The following is a 20,801-nucleotide window of genomic DNA, read 5'->3' on the forward strand; positions in this document are numbered from 1 at the left end:
TGGATGAAAGACTAATGAGGACTTTCCATGATCTGTGTATGTACATTATGAGAATTTATCTGCTCTTTACCTCCTCACTCTGCAGAGTGAAAATTTCTTCAAATTTACCGAAGTTATTAATTGAAGTCTGATCAGTCAGTAATTACCAGTGCCTACTGCGTAAAGAACATATGTCCATCTTCACAGTACAGAAGAAGCAGGTCACTGGAGTGGAAAGAGCTCCAAAGAGAGGACTGAGAATTCTCAGACCCAGTTCCATCTCTCCTACCAGATAGCCATGTGATCTGAGCAAGGTAGTTCTTTTACTGGACTTCAGTCTTTATCATCTGGAAATGAAGTTATATATGCAAAATACAAGGTTTGGGAAGAGGATAGATTAAGTGTTCCTCAAGACTCCTTTCTTCTAGCTCTGGCATTTTCGGGTTCTATGAGCCCTTTGTGAGTTCGAGTAACACACTGGCTCTAAATCCAAAGGAATTATCTCAAAGAGCAAGCAGCTCCCTCTGCTTGGAATGTACAGCTCACCAGCTCCATTGCACTTGAGGTCACAGGACTACCTAAAGTCCAGAAAGTGTGTAGCAGAAGGGCTCCAGTCACCTGTGATATCCGGGGTCTATGGCCTGAGCTCCCTTCAAGCATTAAGTTAGGATGGCTAGTGAAGGGCAAGAAGGGAGAAAGTCAGTAGTCCTGAGATAGGTGCTTTTGGTGCCCCCTACTGGACACCAAGGAGTTTGCTCCACCTCTAAGCTTCCACCAACTTTGTAGGCGGCTAGGAAGCTTGAGAACCAAAGTCTGTCACAAGCTGTTTAACACAAAGGACTTTCCTGGTTGGTGGCCCATTCTCTCTGGAAGAGTCTATGTTTCACTCCCTAGAATTGAGCAGGCCGTTGGTCCATATATTCCCAGGGACACCCCTGTGCACCACAGGATGCCTTTACCAAACATCCAGGTGCCAAGAAATAAACATCAGGGTTCAGAACACCAGGTGCAGCCCAGATGGAAAAAAGGGAAGAAAGAGCAACAAGCAGGTATTTCACGGCACACAATTCCCAGTGGAAAGAAGGTCTTGGGAGATGCAGCAGAAAAATGTTGACTGCAGGCAGACACAGAGAGAGGATGGAGAGCAGTTTGAATTGATAGATCCCATAACAGGGCTCTAGACAGAGGAATGGGGCTCTAGAACAGGGATGGGATGTGGCAAAGGACACAGCCTCAATCTAGATCTGCAGAGCAGACGACTGTCACACGCCTTTCAACCTTCTCCAGAGTCCACTAGCACCAACTAGAATCTAGAATGTTCTAATTGTGGTCCTGTTGACCAGCACCAAGATTCCAGTCTCTCTTCATGGCTGCTTAGTCTGACTTTAGAACCTGCTACCAGAAGAATGTTCTTAACCACATCAGAAGGAGAAAAGGCTTCCTTAAGAACCATACTGGAACGACCGCCATGTTCCCGTTCTTGGCTCCAAGGTCTTGTGGCACTGTCTGAATTTAATTCAGTCTTGGGTGTTGCCTGCCCCCAAGTTATCAGGATCCCAAATCTCCCATGATACCTCTTACTCTTCCCATATGAGTTCTCTCCATGAAAGACAGCACCACAGAGCTACCCGCTACCAGAATCCTCTTGCTTTCTTTCCCATCTGGCTTCGCTTGGGAAGTCCTGCACCCATCCCAGAAGGTACTTCAAGTTGGACTCAAGAATGTATCCTGCCTGGAGAATTGAAGCACCTCCTGAAGCGCACAGATGCCACAGTGGGTGAACCCACCGGCGGCGGCGACGACACACATTAGTCATTCCCGGAGGAAGCCCTCCACCCCCACCCCTAGGGAGGCTCCCATCCAGGCTGGGATGACTTTGGGTTCTTGAGTTGGTTTCTGCAGAAGCAGGACTGACCAGGGTTTCCCAACAACTGTACCGCAAAAGAAGCGCGCTGCATTGCTGGGCATGCCCCCAAACCCGGCCTGCAGCCCCACCAAAACCTCTCGGTGCTTTCGCGGGGACGAGGGAGACCCCCGCCCCCTTTCCCCGGAATGCCCAAAGCGGGCTCGTCTCTGGCAGCCTGGAAGCCTGGCCACACCTCGGTCCAGCAAAAGGCGGCTGGCAGCTACACCGCGCGCAGCTGGCTCCGGAGCTCTCATACCCAGCGCTGTGCAGGGGCGAGCGCTGGCTTCCCGGAGAAGGAGAACCAGCCCCCCAAGGCGCTTCCCCAGCTGGGAAGCAGAGGCCCCCGGCTTCCCTGACTGCAAGCTGAGCTTGCCTGGCTGTGTGACTCCCCAAGAACCGCCCCCACCCCAACTGCCTTCCTCCCCTGCTCCGCTCCCTCCCAAGCCCCAGCACCCCCTCCCCAAACAGCTGACCTCCCGGGCGCTGTCAACCCCTCCTCTGCCCGCTGCGGGCTGTCACCCCGCACCTCGGCTCCCACCTCTCCGCCACATCCAGCCAGGCGCCCGTCTTGCCCCCAGCCCGCCGGGGAGGCTCTGCGCGCCAACCGAGTCCTACGCCTCTTGGCAAGTTGGGAACCAAACCATCGTCTTGGCGGTGCCGGTGAATCCCCGCTGCCCCCCGAGGGCGAACGGGGAGGGGTGCGGGGGCTGGAGAAACTTTCTCCGCCCGAGGGGGTGGGGGCTCCGGGAGGGAGTCGGTACTCACTCCGGGGTGGGCGCTCGGAGGCATCCTCCGGCTGTCTCAGCCCCGCCGCCTGGGGGCGTCGGAGCGCGGGCGGTCGCGGTCGCCTCTGCCGCCGGCTCCTGCGCCGCCGCCGCCGCCGCCGCCGCCGCCTTGCAGCTCCCGGCCCCGGTCCCGGGCTGGCCTCGAGCCTCCCGCCCCGACGCCGCGCGCTCGCTTTATACAACTCCACTCGAGCGCGCCCGGGCTTATGTAAAGGCTGGCGGAGGCCCGCAGCCAATAGCGCGGCAGCTGGAGCCGGGGCCCAGGGTTGGGGGCCGCCCGTGCGGCCAATCGCGGCCCGGGGAGCCCGGGGAGCCGGGTGGGGGAAGGGGCGCCTCCCCGCGCTGATTTAGGAGCCGGGATTGCGGTGGCAGCAGCCGGCAGCCTAGCTGGCCCGGCGCGGCGCGGCCCGGCGGGCTCTGGGGGTGGGCGGCGGCGCGGACAGGGGCGGCCGGGCGCGGACCCCGGCGAGCGCCCCCCGCGCTCCGCCGCGACGCCGCGTAACCTTCAGGAAGCAGCGGGGCCTGGCGAGGCGGGAGAGGGCGCCTGGCGGGGCGCGGGCACACCCCCCCCCCCGAGCCGGTGGGCAGCCGACGTCCCTCGGGAGGAAGGCGGCGGGGGAGGGCAGGGCGGAGAGCCCCGGGACCCCGCAGTCCCCTGCGCGCGGGGCCGAGGGAGCGGGTGGCGGGAGCGGAGGTGCTGCGGGCTCGCATCCCCCGCCACCCTCCAGATAGGGATCTGGCGTAGCCCGGCTCGGCCCCGGCGGCCGCCCGAGCCGCGCCGATGGCGAGATTTCGCGCAGGCTGCGGTGCCAGCGCCGAGTCGATCTTATCCAGCCTGGGGACGTGTCCGAGCGCCGCCGGGGGACTGCTCAGTATGGGGAGCAGAGCTTCACCACGGCCCCAGGAGGCGGCGGGCGGGGAGCCGCGGAGCCGGCGCACCGCGAGGCCCGGGCGGGCGGCTGCGGGTGGAGACGGACTCACGCCCTCACGCCCCCCCACACCGCCTGGCCGACAGCGTCCCCGCTCCATCTCACCCCCAACCCTGGCTGGTCCACCTGCCCTGGCCTTCGGCATTCTTCCACCTTTCCTCGCTGCTCTTCTCACAGGGGCTGTTAACCCTCTCTTGCTGGTCCCCCAGCCCACTGAGGGGGTGGGGGTGAGGGAGTGGAATGGCTTTTGCTTCTCTGGATGGGGGTTTGGGGTGGGTTTGGGGAAAGCTAGGTGTGGAGGGGGGGGCGGGAGGGTGGGAAGAGGCTACAAACAAAAGGAAAGTCAGCAGCACCCTCCAGACAGCCTGGGGCAGGAAAAAGGCCTAGGTTTTTGAAAACTAGTATCTTATTTTGCACCTAGACTAGAAACTGGTACACAGTAGGTGTTCCCTGAGTATTCATTGAACGAATGAGGGAGGTGTGCAGGTTTCAGGGCTGTGGAAGAGACCTGAGAATCTACTATGAGGCATGGGGGGGGGGGGCTGTGGATCATCACCACCTGGCATGTCTTCTGGGCACTTGACTTTTAAAATAAAAATGATTCCTCTGTGTGTGTGTGTGTGTGTGTGTGTGTGTGTGTGTGTGTGTGTGTGTGTGTGTGTGTGTGTGTGTGTGTGTGTAAAGACCAGTTCCTCAAGATGTAGGAAGGCTTTGCCACCCAGCTACTGGCCCCAGCCTGTAATCCTCGTATGGAGCAGCAGTATGGAGCAGACTCTGAGCTCCGTTTTGAAGTCTGTAAGTCTTCCTCTGAAAAGCAGTAGCTAAGGTATAAACAAACCTAATGGCTTTTGAGCTAGACAGTGAGCTCATGAGGGTCATGGACACCTTTGAGAATGTAGCAAAAGTTACTCCTTTTTTTCCCAGGAAAATATACACACACGTTTATACACACGGGCATGTGCACCTATACATGCACCTTGCATGTATTTTAGGATCACAAGGGACCCCGAATCTTCTAGGGCTCTGCCCAATGTCAACCTGTCTCTCCAGTGATCTAGGCCAATGGTTTGTAATCTCTTTCCTTTGGAGGATCTCGGATTCTTTGGAATCTTTTGAGAATCTGAGGAGAGTTATGATCTGTGTCTCTGAATACTCACATAGTAGGGACAGGCAGTTTGAGAACGGATCTCCTGGATTATTAGAATTTAAATCTAGGAGCAAGCAGACTCTCCCCCCAGGGCACACCTGATCCTCAGCTCTCACTCTCTGTAAAGAGAGCAGTTGGCTTTGTACCCTTCTGGATCATACCCCAGTTCTGCATCATGTGGCCATGGTCCTGGTACCCGAGAGACTGTCTCCTTGTGTGTCCTCTGCATCTTGGTCCCTGCCATCCTCTTAGTGTGGAAGTAAGTTGCAGGTTGTCAGGTTCTGTCCCATCCATGAGTGTTTCTTAGCCAGAAGCTGCAATTCAGGGAGATAGCAAGTAACTGGTAATTAACCAGTTTCACTCAATCCCAAGCCTCTGAGCACACCTTTCTTGGATTTGTTTTCACCTCTCTCTCTCTGCCTAGAAAGCTGTGAGCAACGGCCCCAGCTGTGGAGCCTCAGCTCACCTAACCTAAAAGAGTTAGTAACTAGTGTGGTAATTATCAGCATTAGCCAGCCCATTGTGACTAGGTTCTCTGCACAAAACAATTTTATAATAATCCTATACTTTCTGGAAGTAGTCAGGTAAAGGTATCGTAGAGCTGGGGTACTGGGGAAAGTCAGAGAAGTAGGAAATGTCCAAGCTATTCCATCCAGGAAATTCTCCAAGGCATGCAATCTGGTTCTAGCACTGGAACTTGCAAGCTCTACTTGGGAGTTCTGGTCCTATAATTTCTAATTCCTCTAATGTTGCCCATGTCCATTCTGAAGCTCTTGAAGTCAGGGATATTTTAGAATTCAGAGAGACACCAAATGTGTTGAAGCATTCTATGAGGGCTGGAGGAGCATCTCAAAATCAGATGCATTCCTCTTTCTGTGGTGAAATGCAGGCATTTTTACACGGTGAGGATGAAGTGGCTGCACATCAATTTAAGTCGGGTTTGGTTACAGATGTATTTTGGTATCAAATGTACAGCAAACAATCAAACAAAACAGAACATTTCAACTTCCAGTAATTTTGGGGATTTGGAGTTGCAGATAAGCGATTATGGCGTGGTATTTTAGACTTGGCTGTCCTAAAAGAAATGAATGTTTTGTCAGGGTGTGAGGAAGCAACCCCTTTCTCAAACTGAACTGTATCATGATGTGGTGCCGTTTTATCCAGAAGTATATGCATATCACATGGCTAGGGTGTTTCCAATGCACTTTTGTCAACAGTGGCAGATATACAGAATGGGCTTTTGTGGAGAGGCAAGTAGGAGTAAAGTCAGAAGGAGGCCACAGATTTGGTTTACAGGCTCCTTTTAGGATCTGTGGCCAGTGCAGAAAGGAGTTGTCCTGGTGATCAGGTTAGGTTGGAAGAGCTGCAGATGGGAAGATAACTATAGGTAGGATGCAGACCACAAAAGGGGTGCTAGAAAGTGAGACCATTATGGAATGATCTGAGCAGCAGGATAGCAAGAGGGAGCCCCTCTGGGCTGAGAGGAACATGAAGAAGAAGATGCTAAAGATGTCTGCTCAAGTGAATCTATACGCAGGGGTCCAGCCCTGGTCTATCTATATGGGGAATGTTCTTTGGGTTTTCCACATTGCTATGGATAGCTGTGCAATCTGGGGGTCTTGCTATAGGGTGGGAAATGAGAGAGAGAGGAGCTCTGAAGATACTTCTTGGCCCTGCCTGGGTTGCTCAGCCAGCAATGCCCTCCATGGCCAGGCAGCTCAAGGTCAGCAGTAGGGAAGCTTCCAGTCGAATCTTAAGATTGGTCTTGTTGCTGACTTTGGTCCTGCTCTGCCATTGCACTGGATTCTTACCCTTTTCTTCTTATTCTCTCTTCCAGGCACTCTCCTCCATGACCCAGTTCCTCAAGGTCTAGGATTCTGTGGTCCAGATATAGCTTAGTTTCCTTCCTGTGGCTGAGTCTTTGCCACCTGCTACCCCACATTCCTGACATCAAGTGCCTTCTCAGCCTCTGCCCACTGCCTCATGCCAGCTTCCTTTGACATCCCCCAATCTAGTCCCACCACCATCTGCCAGGACCCCCCAGAACCTGGCCCTGCCTTGGTGGGCAGGTCTTGCTCCAAGTTCCAGCTCCACCCAGTCTGGCATTCCCAGCTGCCAGCCTAGCCAGATTTCTGACAGACATGAGCTCACGATCTTGGTTTAAAGAAGAAAAACATCCCTTTAGCAGCTGGGTCTGGTAGCAGACATTTTCCGGAAGCAAATGCTAGGGAGAGTACCTGGGCTGGGCATCTTTGCCAGTTCCATCCTAAAAGAGGAGAAAGGAGTGAGTGAACAGAAGAGGAATGCAAACAAAAAGGAGGAAATTAAGAGAAAGGAGGAATTAGGCCAACAATGAAAGGGAAGGATATCTAGAGAGGTGTAGGGGGTAGGGGAATGTATGTTGCATTGGCACAAAAGAAGATGGGAAGGGGACCTGGAGAGAGAGAGAGAGAGAGAGAGAGAGAGAGAGAGAGAGAGAGAGAGAGAGAGAGAGAGAGAGAGAGAGAGAGAGAGAGAGAGAGAGAGAGAGAGAGAGAGAGAGCGTGTGTGTTCATGAGAGAGAGATGGAAATAGAGGGAGAGAGGAGAAAGAGGAGGAAAGGAAGGAGCTGGACTCTCCAGGAAAGGCAAATAAGATCCAGGAAAGGCAAATAAGAACAGACCCAACAAAAGCAGATGGCCTCTGGGAACAGGATTGTGTGTTTGAACTTCACAGGACCGTCATTTCTGATCACTCCACACTGATCCCATGAACCAAGGTTTGTGGAGCATCTTCCTCCCCACCCCCCAATCTCTGTACCTCTTGGCTCTTCTCTGATTGGTTCTGAAACTCCATCCTCCTGCTGTCACCAGATTCTACTAAAGATCTGATGGATTTTGCCAAGTTTAGCGCCAGGGTCCAGAAGTGTTAAGACCTGCCAGATGCAAGGGTAAAATGAGGATATAATACCTCCTGCAGGGCCTGGAGAAGGAGCACAAGAAATAATGTGTGTGTGGGAAATTGAGCAGAGCTCCTGGCACACAGTCAGTGTTCCATAAATGCTAACAACCACCGTTCTTCCCGTCTCTTTCATGGGATCTTTGTGCCTAGCTGTCGCCTCCTCCTGCCTCTCCTTTCCATGAAATGTCATTCACCTCTCATTCCCTTTCTCTTCTCTGTCCATTCAGCATGCAGTATTTGAATTCCTACAATGTCAGATCTGTGTGTCATCTGCCTTTATACCCTCCCACCCTAATCTACAATGAACCTTTAATGTGCCTGGCACTTTACAGAATAAAACAACCTTTACTATTGCTTCTCTATGAGGTAGATGCTACTCAGAGAAGTAGTGTGGCTTGCCCAACATAGCACAGTTAATGAAAAGCAGAGCTGGGGTGTAAATTTAGTCTGGCCCCAAATCAGTACATTCTACAATGTCCAGGGTTGAGTAAGTAATAGATGCTTTCACTGTGCTCTTCATGAAGTTCAAGGCCTGGTTTTAGATTTCCCATAAACATCACCAGAGCCTGACTCAGAAGAGGCCCTTGATCAATGTCAGTCAGTTTATTTCCAGGTACCCATGGGAACCTACGGCCACCCCTGCTCAATCTCCTGTTTAGGCCTCAGCCTCAGTCCAGCCTGAGCCAGCACAGTGTACACTAACTGAGGACTGCCCACAAGCCACTAGTCCACATTCTAGGAAGGCAAGGAGAAAACCATGAGGAATTATGCTTATTTGCAAGCAGCTCATACAGGTAGAAAATAAAAGCAACTCCATGCTTATAGCAACAGAAAGGAATTGAGACTTCATGAAAGGCAGGCTTTCTTCTCCATGAGAGTTAGATGTCAGAATGAGATTCCTGCAGAGGTTGTAGAAACTGCTCCCCTGGAGGTCTTTAAGAGCTGGAGAGCCACTAGCTTTCTAGCAGGATGTGGCTTTGACAGCAGTAGTGAACGTGGGGCTGAGGCAATGGCGGCTGGAGGAGAGCTGGGTGTGCAGCAGCAGGCCTCACTGGACACTTCCAAGGAGAGCTCAGAACTCAAAAGGTGCGACTGGTGGGCGTGGGGTGCAGGGCCAGGTAGGAGAGAGCAGGCTCAGCGAGGCAGGTCAGAGGCAGGCAGCAAGAACAGTTAGATTGGCCGCCTCCTCATTCCTGGCCATCCCTGGGGCCGAGCCCAGTAGGCTGTGTTGTCTCATCCTCCCACTGCAGCCTGCAGCACGGAGCGATAGGTGAGGCGTCTTGGAGGAAAGGAGTGAATTCTGGGTCCTTGAGTGTATTGAACCCCAACTGGACAAACTTGCTGTTTCTCTGAGCATAGCACAGTGCAGAATCTGGACCACTGAGACGTTAAAGCCAAATCAGAAAACCTGCAGTGTTAACTGGACATGATGGCACTCAGATGTAATCGCAGCACCAAGAAGGCTGGGATAGGAGGATCACAAATTCAAAGCCAGCCTGGGCTACATAGCAGTATGCCCTGTCTCCAAAGAAAAATAAAAACAAAACAACAACAACAACAATGAAAAAACAAGGCCAGGTGCCTATGGCTCAGGCCTGTTACCCTAACAACTTAGGAAGCTAAGACGTGGAGGATTATAGTTCAAAGCCATCCCAGGCAGAACAATCTGTGAGAGAGACTTCATTTCCACTTCACCATCAAAAAGCCAGCCTTAGCCAGGCACAGGAGGCTCATACCTGTAATAATGACTACTTAGGATGCTGAGACCTAAGGATTGTGGTTCGAAGCCAGCTGGGGCAGGAAAGTCTGCAAGACTCTTATCCCTACTAAACTACTCAGAAAAAGCTGGAAGTGGTGCTGTGGCTCAAGTGATAGAGTGTTAGCCTTGAGCAAAAGGAGCTCAGGGGCAGTGCCCAGGCCCTGAGTTCAAGTCCCATGACCACCACCACCAACAACAACAACAAAAAGCCAGCCTGGAGATGTAGCATAAGTAGTAGAGCATCAGCTGTGAGTAAAAGAGTTGAACAAGATTTTGAGGCTGGGTTCAAGCCTAGTATAGTCTAAAAACAAACTGAAACCCTCAAATGAAAAAACCCAGACAAATAAGCAATAACTGCTATCCCCAACAACAACACCCTCCCCCCAAGTAACAAGCAAAACAAGTAAACACACAAAACAAACATGAGTGCATGATCATGCACACATATTCCCCTAAGCAGAGATGCTTGGTAATATTCCAGAAACACCAGATACTCCAGATAAAAGCACATATCTTCCTACAGTTCCTTTTTTTTTAAACCAGAAGATTGACTAGTGGGAGCAAAAGGGAAGAATGAGTTAGCTAACTGGCAAGAGCTAAGAATTATAAAATCATTTCAATAAGTCTGGGAATATCATAGCGTTGGATACAAAATTGTGCACAAATATTATAAAGGCAAATTTGCGGGCTCTTGGGTGGCCTTGATCCCTCAAGGTGGGGGCACATGCTTAGAGCTCTTTGATTTTATCTTTCTTTCATTTTTTTGCCAGTCCTGGGGCTTGAACTCAAGGTCTGGGCACTGTCCTTGAGCTTTTTTGCTCACGTCTAGCACTCTATCACTTGAGCCACTACTCCACTTCTGGCTTTTCTGGTGCTTAATTTGAGATAAGACTCTCATAGACTTTCCTGCCTGGGCTGGCTCTGAACTGCAATCCTCAGATCTCAGCTGGCTAAATAGCTAGGATTACAGGCATGAGCCACTGGCAGTGGGAAAGTTTTAACAGGGCTGCTTTTGTAAGTTCAAGGCATCACCTCATGCACTGTCTCATTGGGATGGATATTCAGCTAGCATCTGCATACTGTGGGTGCCAGGCCCTGAACTCGAGATTTATACTTTGCTGTAGAGGACATGATCTCAGAAAGATGGTTAAACACATTAAGAATGTAGGTGCTTCACCTTTTCCACTGTTCCTGCTACCTTTCCTCATGCTTCTGTGATTCCTCCTGAACCCAGTCCTTCCACTAAGCAATTCCCAGCATTCCCTGCCATGTGCTGCCCACCCCAGAGTCTCCCAGGCAGGTGGGACAGGCCTCAGGCAAATGGGAAATCCAAGGGTGCCAGCTGATGCCTGTGCCCTTTCTCCTCGGCCTGTGCCTGTGTCATGGTCTGCCCACATTTACAGGTAAGAGTAACCAGCATCGCCATGAGGTTGGTCGGTGGAGTTCCGGCTCAATGCATAGCCCAGAGTCTTCTAGGATGTGAACAAGTCAGTATACCGCTCAGGATGGATTGCTTACCAGCGAGCATTTATCCAGGGCTTGTTAGGTATGGGCTGTGTTAGGCCAGTGAGGAAACAAAGATAAATAAGACTTTCTCTGCCTTCAAGGAGCTTACAGTAAGTAGGAAATTGATGTCCAGCTCATGCTGAGAGAGATAAGAACTAGCGGCAGCAGGGCTGAAGAGGTGTGCTGCCAGGCTATACCTCCCCGCTTCAGTCTGTGACCTCCCAGGTGGAGCCATTTTGGAGCCCAAGATACTCCCCTTCTCTCCATGTGGAGCTCACCCCTCTCTCTGCTTATACATTGTTGTCCCTCAGTCAAATGTTCTTCCTCTGCACCCCCCAGCAGTCCCCCTTAACCAAAGCCATGGCTCCCTGTGATCACCAGCATCCCACCACCCTGGGGGTAGGTCCATGGAGGAAATAGACTCCCAAAAGAATCAAATGCACCTTCAAGATTGACTGGTCTGTAGGTAAAGCAGATGTGAGAACTCGGGTCTGGCTCCTAGCTGTTGTTCTTTGCATTGCAATTTGCTGTGGGAATTAAACTCTAGTCCTTGTATTCCCAGGAACCCAGAACCCATGGCTTGCCTGCTGGGTGAAAAAAAAAACCCAAAAACTGCTGACCAATTTATCACTCGAAAAGCTTGAAAGATCGCCACCTGGTGGCCTTCTTGGTGGTGGCGGTGGAAACTGGGAGGGGGCCCTGACAAGTAAATAGATAATAGTAATAGATGGCCTTCCTGAGCACCCACTATGTGCCAAGTGCCCTGTTAAGCACTTTAAGTAGCTCCTCTTGTTTGTTCCTCACATCAGCTGTGAACTTGGTCCAGTTACCAGCATCCCCATTTTAGAGATGAGGAAGTTGAGGCTGGGAGGTTAAGCAACCTGCCCAGGGTCATGTTGCTATCAATCCTGAAGCTGGAGTTTGAATGCGGGTTCTTCTGACCCTAGGTCCTGCTTCTCCTTTTCCTCCCTGCCCACTCTAACACCACCTGGGCCTATCTCATCCCATAGCTACACTTGCCCAGACCTCTCTGCTTTGAGCTCACACAGGGCTGCGGTTCTTTCTGCGCCTCTGTCTGTCATGTTTTCTGTCATCTGTCTGCGATGTTTGCCCTTCACCACAACTACTCATCCTACAGGTTTTGGATCAACTAGGTACCCTCCTCACAGGGTTTTTCCAATAGTACATCTGTGTCACCTAGTTCTTTGTCATCTCATCTACTGACTGTACAGACTTCTTAAAGCTTCTCAAACTCTGACATTGACATTATTTATTTGCTCTTGTTTGTTATCTGTATTCCCACTGGGACTATAAGCTCCCTGGGAATAGGGACCGTGGTCTCCCAGTGAAGGTTTGGATAGTATGGCTCCCTAGTTTCCTGGGTACATGATTGAAAAAAGGGTGCATAAGAAGAGAGACCCTGCGACTGGTCATTTATCCTCAGACGTATCCTCAGATTCCATCTTAGCAGCATGTGGCTTTCTGTCACCCTACCTCCTCATTAATTTCATTTATTTATTTTTTGGTAGTACTGGGGTTTGAACTCAGGGTTTGAAGTTGCTGGGCCCACTACCACTTGAACCATGCCCCTAGACCTGTTGCTGTTAGTTTATATAGGGTCTCGTGCTTTTGCTCAGGCTAGCCTCAGACCATGATTCTCCTATCTCTGTCTCCTGAGCAGCTGAGATTACAGGCATGCGCCACCATTCCTGGTTGGCTCTTTTTCTTATAAACTCTTCTGCATAACCAGCACTAGCCAGTGAACCGAGGCCAGAGCCAGGATGTGGTTTGATTTGACAGGTATGCAGTAAAATATTGGATGCAATACAAAAAAAGGCTCATATTTCAAATCCTCAGTATTTGATATAGTTGAAGTGTCTGGGCTTTTTTGGTAGTGGTTGTTGTTAATTCTTGTAATTAGCTTGTATCTTATAGATATTGCTCTTGGTCATTTAGAAAGGGATTTAATTGGTCATTCAGGTCTGGAACCTATTCTGTTCCCCAAGTTTATTACTTCTTCTAGCACATTCAGGACCTGGGAAGGTAGATTAGCATCTCAGGATTATAAACTGCCTGTTCTCACTCACACTTGGATGGGCTCCAGGAAGCAGATGCTGGTTTGTGAATTTGAATTTAGAGGCTCGCGCCAGTAAGGCGAAGCTCCAACCCAGGCACTGCTCACGCAATCTGCCTGGAGGAGCTGACTACAAATGCTTAGCTGAGGAGAGTTTACAGCCAAAGTCATGAGTGGCTCAGCAAGGAAATACCATGGAGGCTAATGATGACCTACCGCCTAGCCGGTGCAGTGTCAGGGAACGAAGAAGCCACGATCCCCTCTCAATAAAGCCAGAAGATTTGTGCACCAAGCTGACAGCCCCACCCTGGCGATAGGCTGTGGCAGAGCAGCGTTGGGAGTGAGCAGCAGGTGAAGAAGCACGTACCCTGGCCTCTCCCTGGGACGGGCTACAGTCTCGTATGCTCTTTCCTTATTCTGGAAAACAACCAGAGCTGGATTATCACTCAGATGGCCTGCAGCTCTGATATTCTAGGCCTTTCTCTGGGAGTCAGCAGGAGAAAGCATTGGGAAGGAGGCTATATCTGGTGAACAAGAGCCTGTTCTGTCTCAGACACGGAACTGGGCTCAGACTCCAGTGCTCCTAGCAGCCTGCATGCAAGCCTCTGGGTATCAGATGAGGGAGGTGGCAGGCCTAACTCCAGAGTGCTGGAGTCTAGCTGTCATGCTTTTGCTTAAGTGCGGTCAAATGGTACCTTAATGTTCTTTCCACCCTATCTATAGAGCAAGAGTCTGACTGACTCATGCAGGGCTACAGAAGGGGACATTGGAGTTGGTTGTCTGATCGCTTGGTTTATTTTGGCACCATTCTCTGGCTCCTCATTAGACAGCCTAAGAGTGAACGCTCCTTGATGTGAATAATGGGTAGTAGATCTCATGCCACAGCTGACCCTACAGGACAGAGGGATGCTGTAATTATGCTCTCTAGTGTCATTGAGGGTGCACATGTGCTGGAATGAACAGCCTTGGTAACAGAACAGCAACAGCAACAATAATAGATTGCTATTATTGTTATTATTACATATGAGGGAGGAAGAGAGTGCTCCCGACCGAGGCGCCTGGGTTGCCATCTCTGAGAGTTGAAACAAGTACCTGAGGCTGAATGGCCAGGACTGGTATGTTCTTGCTCTGTCCGTTGGGCAGGGGTTATCTCCCCTAAGACAAGAGGCTATATTTTCTGAGTGAAAAAAAAAACCAACAGGGCCATACTGTCTGATACAGTGGCATGTGACTGGAACAAGGATCTGTAAGAAATTCAGGACCTTTAAGAAATTCTGGAGGAATTCATTCACAATCGTTATAGTCCCAGCATGTTCTTAGCATGGCTATCCAGGTCTCATGTTTACCCTGTTCTTCGCTGGCTTCCCAAATCTTCTCCCTGTGAGAAAGTTTCAGTGTTTGGACCTCCCCTCCCCATCCACCAGATTATTCTGTACTCCAAAATGATGACTTCTTCTCATCTCTATTGGAACAGACCCTTTTCAAACTAAACAACACTTTCATCATTCACTGAGGGGAAGCTCTAAGAACGATCTGGGCAATTTGCACTAACAGGTAAATGACTGACAAGCACTCAGTTATTGGTTTCTCTACTGGACAGGCCCTCCTCTTAGAATTCCAGCTGCCTGGCCCTCCAGGCTTATTAGGACAGGTCTGTGGAGACCAGGTAGAGAAGGGAGCCACCCTCCCCAAGGGACCATTTTCTCTCCCCTTCCAGTCTCTGCGTGATGGCGCAGGAGAACCTTTGGAAACCACAGCACCTTTCCTTTGTAGGTCTCACCTTTCAGAACCCTCTCTTCAGTGAGAAACCATTTTAATAAGGCTGTAATTTTGTTACAGAAGTTTGTAATTAAATATCCTTAAAAGAAATGAGGTTGCAGGTCCCTATCTCCCAATTTATCTTAGACTTAATGCCCCAAGTTACACAGTGTTTAATTAAGAATGTATCCCTGTTGTGACTTCATGCAGCTTCCTGGCCTTAGAGATAGGAAGTGCTCTGAATTTATCATGAAGGGCACTCTCTATTCTTTAGATGTTGTCCTGTTTGTCAAGATGTGAAAAGAACTACAGCCTTCTTGGTCAGAAATCGCAAACTCTCCCTCATCCCTACCCTCATCCCAACCCCATAGGTCTCTCTCACCCTCAGAGGCAAATCTGTCTGTCCACTACCTCTTCATAGAGTAATAGTTGAGAATTCACTTCATTTTTAGGAGCCAACGTGCTCCCCCTGCTGGCTGAGGGCAGCCAGTACACCTGTGTGCTGTAAAATCATAGCCCTATCTTTTGAGTTCGCTTCAAACCAGAGGTAGGACCACCTACTGTGTGTGACAGGAGCTATAAGATATCCCTTCAGGGGGCCGGGGGGGGGGGAGGATGGGAAGGGATGGGAAGGGGAAACAAAGGAGGAGGCTACAATGCTTGATAAGAAATGTACTCATCTTGCCCATGTAATTGTAACCCCTCTCTGTACAGTATTTATCCCTTCAAAGTGCTTAGAGTTTGATAGGAAAGACAATAGTATGCATATATTATATACACTCTACAATATAATAGTTCTTATCTATTAATGGTAGGATCACAGAGAATAGAGAGATCACTTCTATCCACAGAGATAGGGAGGCTCTTTGGCAGGGTCCTCATTTCATCTGCACCTGCAAAGGCAATCTAGAGTTCAGAAGGAGCCCTAGGATATTAGGAACTTAGGGATCTGAAGAGAATCCCTGATCTCCTTTTAAAAATGAGGAAAGGAGTGTCAGAGGTCAGCCCCTTCCAGGCAAGTGCTGGGATAGAGACTGGAATCCACATCTCACTAGAACTTGAAATGCTAAGAACTCCAGGCTGAGGGGCCAGGAGATGGGGGTGTGGGAAGTGCACATATGTCAGGGAAATGGAGGAAGGAATTTGTGGCTGTAGGAAATTCAATCCCACTTACCGAGGAAGTGCAATGGTCTAGTTAATTTAATTTCCTAATTAGATGGAAGTTCTGTAGAACGGCTGCTTCGTTAGAAATGTGGATTTTAAAAAACTTTCTAAAATGTTTTATTCTGGTTTTTGTTTTTCTGCCCTAGCAAGTAAAATGAAGGCAACTGCTCTGTCATTGATCATCCTGGACCTTCCTGCGTTCCTCATTTTAGTTTCAATGTGGAAAACATATAACCCACATATATAGACCCTCGAGGAGTTCCTTAAATCTTTAATAACAATGGGTTGGCCTGCAGTTTATCTCTTTATTATTACCTACAGTAGTTACATTAATTTATCAACATGAGGTAGTTGAATAAAGGAAAGATCTGATCAAGTGGATGTCCTGGATCGCTTTGCTCTGGGCGGTTGAGGCCGGGATGAGTTAGTTAGGGTGGTCAGTTCCCATCAGCCCTAACACAACTCTTACCCACCCCCCCTTTCAGGACTGTACTATGCAGAGAGGCTTCACCAGGAGCTGAGCAGACATCCTGACTTGCTTTGAAAAGGAACCGGGAGAACATTCCTAGAATGACAGTAGCTACTTCATGAGCAAATTCTTCTCATGGGGACCAAGCCCACCCCCCCTGCCCAGACAAATTATACACGAGTTAGGCAGCCTCTCTGGATCTGGTTCCAGCCTGGGATACAAGCCAACCCCCCTCAGATGGCCCCAGTAGTCCCCACGTTTGAAAGTTATCCTGCATCCTAGGGTGTAGTCTCCTATATGACTCCAGGATCAGTCTGAATAACTACCTCGATACAACATGCATGAATACACATACATGTCTTCCTGGTTTGTTAGCAAAGTTGCAGTTTTCATCCTGGCTACTGTTTCTTAGATCACCTGATCTGGGGGGAAGTCGGTCGGCAGTCATAAGCTCACTATGGAGAGGTCGATGTGGCAAGAACCTGTGGCCATCAGCCAATGATTGTGTGACCAGAAGCAGATTTTCATGTCCCAGTTTAACCCTTCTGATGCCGACTGTCATTCTGACTCCCACTCACGAGGGTCTCAGAGAATCACCCAGCTCCCAGGGTTCCAACTCTCAGACACTGAACCAGATGATAAATGTTTGTTGCTTTAAGCTGTAAGTTTTACGCTAACTTGTGTAGATTGTACACAACTAATATACTTCGCTGGAGTCCTCTCTAGTGGGAAGAATCTTTGGGCACTTTCCCAGCATCTTATCTCAGTGGCCAGGAGATACCTTTGACTTTCTGGATTCTAAATCTAGAAGAGGCTAGCATTCAGCGAATCCAGTTCCCCCAGTTTGCAGGTAGGAAAATGTGAGGTGAGAGGGGCGGGGCTTTGGGTATAGCTGAGCTAAGATTTGGGTCTCCTGATTTGGACATCAGCATTCATCTCTTATTCCCTCTCAGCATTAGTCAGTTTACTATTATTTCATTTGTTGAATGTTTGTAGAGCTCCTACTATGTGTGGCAGGCTGCATCAGGCCCCGAGACATTGTACAGGCACCAAGCATTCTGGGGACTGTGGTCAAAAATTCTCATTTGAACAGCATATACTGATCATAAGAGATATAGGTTTAACTGGTGAATCAATCAGTAGACTCATGCTAGTCTGGGTTCTGCGACTGATGTCCTGACTCATCTCCCTTCTGTTCTATCACTGAAGCTTCCAGGCCAGTCTGCAATACAAAGGCTAAGATTAGGATATAGGATCTTAGCATTTCATAACTAGAAAGGACCTTGGCAGGCAAGTGATGTGAAATTTTCAACAGTGAGCTCTCTGCAGATAAGACGAACTTCATTGGGCTCCCTTATCTGTCCACATAAAACTCTTTATGGCTAGTGCTTGGACTTTCCTGGGAATATCTGAAGCCCACTTCTCAATGTTCTGGGAATCTATCTGGGAATCTTGAGAACATGGAACCCAGAGAAGGTAATGACTTGCTGTATGACTCACAGCAAGTTGGCAGCAAATGCCATCTGGTCCTGCTCTCTTCCCCTCAGAGCCCTCGCTTACAGGAAGTACCCAGATCCTGAAGAAATAGCCTGGCTCCCAACCCACAGAGCTTCAGGAAGTCACACGCTGACATTTATTTTCTGCAAATATCTCTCAGGGACAGACAGAGTGTCTCAGACAACCAACTCTGTCTCCAGAGCTAGCCTAGCAGGCACTGCTGGACGCTTCTGAAAATGGGGTCATTAGAAAGAACCAGAAAGGGAACTGGGCAGAGCTCTGAGTATGGAGAGTGGAGGAAAGGGGAGGAGAGCTTGTGGGTACTTTATGTGCTCAGTGATGAACAGCTGGCTTTGATGCTTCTACTGGTTGGTTTCCCGAGCTCAGGGGACTCTGCTGCCACCCTACATGTGGTCCACGCTTAGACAGGACCTGATCTCTCACTGTTACATTAGGATGCTTTCAGTGCAGTGTCCGAGAGTGAGGCTTTTGGGGCAAGCTAGCTTAGACACATTTTGCTGCTTATGTGCTGTGCCATCATGGGCCACTCGCTAGGCTCTTCCTGACCCCGTTAACTGGGAACTCTATAGCCTTCATGCTGTAAAATTGCTATGAAGATCAAATAAGTTAAGTTTTGCAGAGTACCAAGAGCAGAACCTAACATATGGTGAGTGCTATATAAATTGATGGCAAGTAAGGGGGAAAAAATCTGTACTTTTTGGTGTGTGTGTTTATGTGTAAAAAATTTTACAGTACTAGAATTTGAAGTCAGGGTTCACACTGGCTAGGCAGACATTCTACCACTTGAGTGATGGTGTGAATCTTGGTTTTGGTTTTTGAGATAGGTTCTTGCTGTATAGCCCAGGCCAGCCCTGAACTTAACATCCCCCTGTCTCTGTCTCCCGAGTCCTGACTAATAGACATGTACCACCATGTTAGGCAAAGAAAGTTAATGCTTCTTCAGGCATCAGTTATTTTTTCTACACTTAAGAAATTACTATACTTGACAGAACAACTTTAGCTGAGCACTGGTAGCTCATGCCGCAAGTCTTGCTTACTTAAGAGACTGAGATCTGGAGGATCACAGTTCCAGGCTAGTCCAGGCAGAAAATGTTCCTAGACTCTATCTCCAAAATAATCAGCAAAAATTAAGGCTGGAGGCTTGGTTAAGTGATAGCATGCTAGCCATGCAAGCAAGCTAAACAAGTGCAAACCCCAGTGCCATGAAAAAGAATCAACTTTATTGAACTATACATTTTAGGTAACAATCCGTTCACATCTATTATAAGCATACATCTAGATGGACAACTTTTGACAAATGTATCTATTTGTGTAACCACCACCACAATCAGGATATGGAGTGTTTTTGTCACCCTGCAGACTTCCTTTGCCTTCATCACAGTCAATTTTCTTATTCCCAGCCTCAGGTAATGCTGATCTTTGCCAACAAAAGTTAGGATGACACATCTCTTGTGGTGAGCAGATATTAGGCTGACATCAGCAGATATTGGCAGATAGTAAGATACACACACACAGGCACACAGACTCATACATACACACATCTCCAATGCATGTGCATTTACTTATATATGTCTTGCTGTTTTGTGTCTTTTTTGTTTTGTTTTATTTTAATACTTGGAATTGAACCCAGGGCTTCATGTTTGCCTTTACTACTTGAACTATGCCCCGTCTTTTTTTTTTTTTTTTTTTTTTTAGAGGTACTAGGGTTTGAACTTTGGATGTGGTTCTTGCCAGGCAGGTACTCTACCACTTGGGCTACATCCAAATATTCATTTTGTTTTTGAGATAGGACCTTGATAACTTCTGGACTTGAAGCCTCAATCATCCTGCTTCTGTCTCTTGAGTAACTGAGATGATGGGTCTGAGCTACCACATCTGGCTTTTGTTTCTGATATTAAGACAAATAAAACAAAATTATTAAGCAAATAAGTAGCTTGTGAAGAGTTAGTAAAGGGGGATATTAGAGTTTTATACAGTTCTTAAAAATGTCTCTAAGATAGACATTGTATCAAAATGAAAATGTATACCAAATGCAATGACTGCAAGGAGCAATGGATAGAGGTACTGCACTGTTCTCTGAGCACTTGTCTTTCTCAGAATCCCCTGGAAAGTCTATTCACTATGCCAAAACCCAGGCCTCACCCCGGCTGGAAGGAATTGGAAGCTCCATGGCCTGAAACTTGGGCATCAGCATGGAGCGCAACAAGGTAGCCAGGGCTCTCCAGAACCATGGGGCCTTGGCAGGCAAGAACCTGTCCAGCTGGCTGAGTCCATACTGGCCTTTGGAGCAGAGTGGACGAGGCTTGAATTTGGCCGCTGAAGAGCTGGCTCAAGTTGCTAGGCCAGCTGTGTTTGTGGAAACACTTTGTGTCCACAAAGCATGGACGTGTGGAGGGGCTCATACCATCCTGAGTCCCTCTGAGAATGGGACAGTGGGAATGCGAAGAAGCCTACAAAGAAACAAAAAAAATCACACGGTGCATTATAAATACATTAGGAACAATAGCAAGCAAGAAAAAAAAACACTCTGCCCTATCTTGGGGTTCATTTCGCTTAACATCATCTTATCTAGTCATATGTACGTAGCTTTTGACCTTTTCTGCTTGTCCCAGACATATACTAGTTATTGCAAATAAGGGAAACCATGGGACCTATGTTCTTTGGGCCTGGCTTACTTCACTTAATATAATTTTTTATGTGGTCTCTCTTCTGAGCTCAGGTGAGGAGAAGGAACTCTCTGGCATAATAGGGACCCACTCTATGAGTGCATTTTTTGTTTTGTTTTGTACCAGTACAGGGGCTTGACCTCAGGGCCTGAATACTGTCCCTTAGCTTTCTTTCTCAAGGCTGGCACTCTACCACATTAG

At 48.9% G+C, this 20,801-nt stretch overlaps 1 protein-coding gene across 3 annotated transcripts in view; it reads right to left on the reverse strand.

Moving 5' to 3' along the window:
• LOC138826197 (cartilage acidic protein 1-like) overlaps positions 1-2,815 on the reverse strand; it is a 146,271-nt gene extending 143,456 nt beyond the window's left edge. For all 3 annotated transcript variants that reach the window (XM_070021360.1, XM_070021359.1, XM_070021361.1), the window contains exon 1: positions 2,651-2,815. In XM_070021360.1, the coding sequence (XP_069877461.1) occupies positions 2,651-2,674 (24 nt within the window). In that variant the 5' untranslated portion in view covers positions 2,675-2,815. The remainder of the gene's footprint in view (positions 1-2,650) is intronic.
• Between the last annotated feature and the right edge of the window lie 17,986 nt (positions 2,816-20,801).

The sequence above is a fragment of the Dipodomys merriami genome, unplaced genomic scaffold, assembly GCF_024711535.1.
Source record: "Dipodomys merriami isolate MVZ:Mamm:240054 unplaced genomic scaffold, mDipMer1.0.p SCAF_14, whole genome shotgun sequence".
Taxonomy (NCBI): domain Eukaryota; kingdom Metazoa; phylum Chordata; class Mammalia; order Rodentia; family Heteromyidae; genus Dipodomys; species Dipodomys merriami.